Source organism: Acyrthosiphon pisum, chromosome A2, assembly GCF_005508785.2.
Source record: "Acyrthosiphon pisum isolate AL4f chromosome A2, pea_aphid_22Mar2018_4r6ur, whole genome shotgun sequence".
NCBI lineage: Eukaryota > Metazoa > Arthropoda > Insecta > Hemiptera > Aphididae > Acyrthosiphon > Acyrthosiphon pisum.
In genome coordinates this window covers 24,312,603-24,318,072 of record NC_042495.1, presented here as the reverse complement: position 1 = coordinate 24,318,072, position 5,470 = coordinate 24,312,603, and the positions used below count along the sequence as shown (strand labels likewise).

Genomic DNA, 5,470 nt, shown 5'->3' with positions numbered 1-5,470 from the left:
TGCCTTTTTTCTTATGAGAATATAATGATTTGGTATCCAACCTCCAGTTGAACCCCAAGTCGACACGTTCATATCAAGCTATGAAATAATAATAATAATAATAATATATAATTGTTGCACTTGTGTTGAATTAATAATGAACATTTTTAATTCAATTGGAGATTAAAAAGTTTTAAACTCATTGACCAGAAATAAAATATTACATTCAGCAGAAATTGGAAACTTTAGTCACTTATTTTGTGATAAAACAAATGATTTGCGCGTCAAACAAGCCAAAGTTTTGTCATTACGTATCAGTTTTTGCCCATATTCGTTCTCAATAATATTAATTATTACTGCTGCCCTTATTGCAATGTCAATATAAATGTCAATATATCTCATAACATTGCTTTAACAAATTTTAGATCAATCGGTTTGACACCGGTAAATTGTTTTCTTTTAGTAGTGACTAGTAAAGTGGCGTAGTTTGTTCATGTCTGTGGGGGGGGGGGGGATTTAAACATTAAGCCCCCCCACAAACAACCAAAAAAAAATTTTGAATTATATTATATAAGCCTCTCAGTCCAACCATTCTTATCTGTAAGCTGTATTATATAAAGAAGTGACGCAGCCTGCATTAGTAGCAAGTGCAATGTACAACCACTATAGTGGCCTGACTATCTTATCTCTAATCACCACTACTGAACGCAAACAGCGCGACCGGGTTGGCTCAAGTACAGCAGTACTAGATCTCGTGATTCAAATATACAGAACGTTGGTTATATGTTAATTTTTTTGTTTGTCGTCTCAACATTCAACAAATTATTGTACAGCCAGTTCTCATATAAGCACGGATCTTGTTTATTGCGTTGTGGATTGGTCGTTTGGTTAGGTTAGATTAGGTCGTATAGTAAATTGTCATTTAGCGAAACCATTTTGATGCCATGCTAATGCTTTCCCAGTTTTAGGGTTAGACCCTATTACAAATACTCTTAGTGCTCTTTAGTCGAACCTTCTACTATTATACATACACAGATTCTATTTAAGAACATTCTCTGAATGAAGAATATTTGTTGTTGTCTTTGTGTATGCATTATAATATGTAAGTTTCACTGTATTTTACTAAATATTAAATTAAACAATATACTTACTGTAAGATTATCGTCGTAAGGTTTTAACAACGTTATATTCCCTTTCATTTCAGTTATATTGGATGTCTTTTTACTAGAAAAGATATTTAATTTAATTGTATGGTTTGTACTTGATCCACACTGATATAATTTATCAATAATCAAACGATATTCTCCCTGTTATAAAAATAATAAATATATATAATATTATTATTTAGAAATAATATATTGTATTTACTATGCACATCAATGTTAATCGAAGAAATAATGTATTATATTATATAATAAATAAGGCAAATTATTAATTTACAAAAGGCAAGTTTGGCATAAAAATGTTTTTGGATTGAGACGATGAAAAGAATAAAATAAGTCCCAACGTTTTGATCAACATTTTTCCTAGGATTTCAACAATTATTCTATAATGTTTCATACGCTTTCAACAGTGACACTAAATAACAACCATGATATTGATATTTATATTCTTGAGCTGTAACCTCTAAATATTTGCGGATGCATATTTGTACAATTAAATTATAACAGGAAAACTGTTATTAAGCTGATATAGTCAGTCCGGAAATTGTAAATTTCCAATTTTAAATTGAATGATAAATAATGAGTTAATTATAAATAGTATTATATAATATATAACTAATCTAGCCGTATTGACAAATTCGTTGCAACAACTCATACAAAATCTGTCTCACAATATTAAAAATTTGAAAAACTAAGCGTTGTATGGTTACGCGAACGCGTTATTTTAACCATCACAGATAACCGAGCTGACTTTTTTTTTGTGTGTACACGGTAAAAGTACCAGTCAAAAGAAGACTGCAGTATATCAGTATCTTATTAGATGGTAAAGTGAATGTAGTTGGTCCACTAAACAGGTTAAAATTCCCAGTAGTATGCATTGCACAACGATTTTTGTTATTTTTTGTAATTCTTTAATATATTAATTATAAGTAAAAATTATATTATACAAAAATAATACAATGATATTAAATATTTTATATATTAATTTTGGAAACTATAACATCCTACTAAGCTAATAAAATATACATTTTGTGAAAATGCGTACCTATTTAAAAACGATAACGTTTAAAAAACAACTAAATAACGAAATTGATGTTGAGGAAAACTAATCATTATATTTATTAGTTTCTATAGGTTAGATTAGGTTAGGTTAGGTTAGGTCAGCTACGAGCAGAACTTAACAATATTTGTATACAGAAAAGAAAATATAATATAGTACATCTATCCTTTTATTTTTTACAACAAATCAATACCCAGTATTATCAGTTTGCATTAATTTAATTAAATTGGTTTTTCCCATGGTCATATTAAATTAGTTTCAAACATCACGCAACTAACTTCTTTATTTTCCACATTTTTAAAGCGAGTCACCACTTTATATTTTCCATAAAACATTACTTTGTGTAAGTTATTATCCTCTAATATCGTCAAATCATACCCTGATATAATATATATGGCCTTTAATAATGTAATTATAAATACATAAAAATTAGACAACTAATGGAATACTTCTTATGATTATAATATTATTAAATTATGTAATTTATTATTCATTTTCATAACGGTTATATCAAGCTACATCTCCCTATTGATTTGTAAGATATATTTTAGTAAAATGTCAGACATGCTGTGATGGAATATTTGAGTTTTATAATACAGTCCAATTTTAAATTTCAACTAGCCGAGGTTGTTGATTATTTTATTAATATTGATAACCTATGTATCTAGTTGAATAATTATATTGTTGCTACATTACACGACACAATAATTATAGTAATAAAGTGAAAATTACATAGGTACCTAGATAATATGCTTTTATTCGAAACTTTTTTGTTTATCAAAATATTTTTTAGAATCATAACCAAATAAATGTAACTATCTGATCCTACAAGTCATTGACCGTGACAAATTAAACAATGCCCATAGATTTGCCGTATGTTAAACTCTGTTAATTTAAACATAACATAATATGTTTAACACATCAAAGACTGATATTGACCAAATTTAAAATAGAGGACTACAATATTAAATCAAATCATAAAAAATATTTTATTTTTTTATAACTAATATCCACAATATAATATTATGATATATCAATACGATATAGCTATGTCTATAATTAATCTTTATATAATAAATATTACTTCTCTCCGCGTGTGCCACTGAACTCCTCCTAAACAGATGGACCTATTTTTTTCTTGGTAGACTATTTTCTCCATTTTTTGGTTAGGATCATATATATACATATATATAAATGATTTGCCGAACTTAGGTACTCGAGAACAACTTATAAGGCATACATTTATTAGCCAATTAGATGGAATTTTTAAGCGTCTGGTACTTCAAAAGTCTTATATAAAATTAACATTTTATTCTGATCAATGTCTTCTTTGTGTGTTGAATTAATAATGAACATTTTCAATTCAATTGCAGATTAAAAAGTTTTAAACTCATTGACCAAAAATAAAATATTACATTCACCAGAAATTTGAAACTTAGAGTATAGAGCTACAAAATATACATTTTTATGATAAATTAAAATATTTAAATAGATAGATAGGTTGGTACTTAATAATTCGAAACTGTAATGCATATTCTATAGAAATTACTTTTCAAAAGTAATTTTCATTACATTTTCGTTACTTGGAAATAATTCTAATAAAATTACGTAACGCGTTACAAGCAAACTAATGCCGTTACCTTCGTTACGTTACTACCCAACACTGGTGGTTATGGGCCCCCTGGCCGTAACATTCTGCTTCAAGACACCATGCTGGTGTGTTACAATAATATGACAATCCAAAATAAGTCCCCCCTTTTTGATTTTTTAATATTTTTTTAAGTTTTTCTTTACAAACGAAAATTTTGTTTTTACAAACCTTTACAAACGACTTACAAACGTAATGTTTTGTTAAAATTCGAAATTTTTATATTGGGGGGGCTGGGGAAATGGACGTCAAGAACAACAACTTTTTTACGTAAAAGGATAAAAATGGGAAGTGTAACAGTGGCTTAAGTTTGTGCGATATCGTAGAACTTGTTTGGTATTGGGTATTTCAAATAAAGGTAACACAAGCCGAGGCGTTTACGAAGAGATCAAGACCAACTATAGTTGACTGGTATAATTTATGTCGAGACGTAGCAGTAGCTAAATTTCAAAAACGTAAAAAAATGGGAGGTCCTGGCCTAGTTGTGCAAATAGACGAATCTTTGTTCCAAGGTAAAAGGAAATATAATCGTGGAAGATTCCGTCTTGGAGATCGCAAACCCGAGGAAATGTCTGATGAAAATGAAGGGATTTCAGATGAAGACGAAGTAATAAATAATCAAAATTATGGACAACGAATTCAAGGGCCGTGGATTTTTGGTTTGTGTTGTAAGCATGATACCATTTTACAGAGACGTTTTTTTAAAGTTGAAAAGCGTGATCGAAATACCTTACTACCAATTATATTAAATTAAGTTGAACAAGGTACTACTATATATTCCGATAAATAGCGTGCGTATTCTACTTTAAATGAACATGGGTTTATCCACAAAACGGTTAATCATTCAGAAAATTTCATTGATCCAATAACTGGTGCTGAGACCAGATACGATAGAACGCATACTATTATATATCTATGATAGCACCACGGTTTGTTGTTGATGTATAACGCGTTACCTAATGGATATTTTGATATGAATAATTTGAAAATTATTAATAATACTATAGATAAGTATACTTATAATATGTATGTCTAATATCTAGACTGACAAACCGTCTCCGCTCAGAATCGTTTTTCTTATACAGTGATATTATATCATTGAATTCAAATTTAATACTATCCATTATACAGTGACCCACTTGTAACCTACTGTACAGCAGAGCGACATCCACTTACCCACCTTTTTTTATTTATTTTTTATTTATTTTTGTGTCTGTCATCACCTTTTAGAACAGTAAAAGTGCTTGGATTTTCTTCAACAGTACCTTTTCTGATAGGAAAGTGAATCTAGTTGGTACTTTGGGGGGTCAAAAGTAAAATTTTTCCAATAGTTTTCAAAAGCGCCGTGAAAAACAAAAGAAAAATTAAGGAAAAACGGGAATTTTTACGCAAAACCTGTTTTCGAGAAAATTGATTTTGGATTTTGGTGTAACTTTAAAACTAATGACTGTAGATACATGAAATTTTCACTGGTTGTTTATATTTCCATTATTTTTTTTTTTATACATATCAGTAAAATGTTATTTGATCGTTAAAAAAGCATGACAATTTAATACTCGAGTCCTGATATATTTTTATAACTGCACTTGAAAATATTAAAATACATTCGCACAATTTTTA

The 5,470-nt window shown here is 28.9% G+C and overlaps 1 protein-coding gene across 1 annotated transcript in view; it reads right to left on the bottom strand.

Annotated features, from left to right (window-relative positions):
* Nucleotides 1-1,188: 1,188 nt before the first annotated feature.
* LOC100158695 (leucine-rich repeat-containing protein 15) overlaps nucleotides 1,189-5,470 on the bottom strand; it is a 17,203-nt gene continuing 12,921 nt past the window's right edge. The window contains exon 19 of the mRNA XM_016802919.2: nucleotides 1,189-1,286. Coding sequence (XP_016658408.1) covers nucleotides 1,264-1,286 — 23 coding nt within the window. The 3' untranslated portion in view covers nucleotides 1,189-1,263. The remainder of the gene's footprint in view (nucleotides 1,287-5,470) is intronic.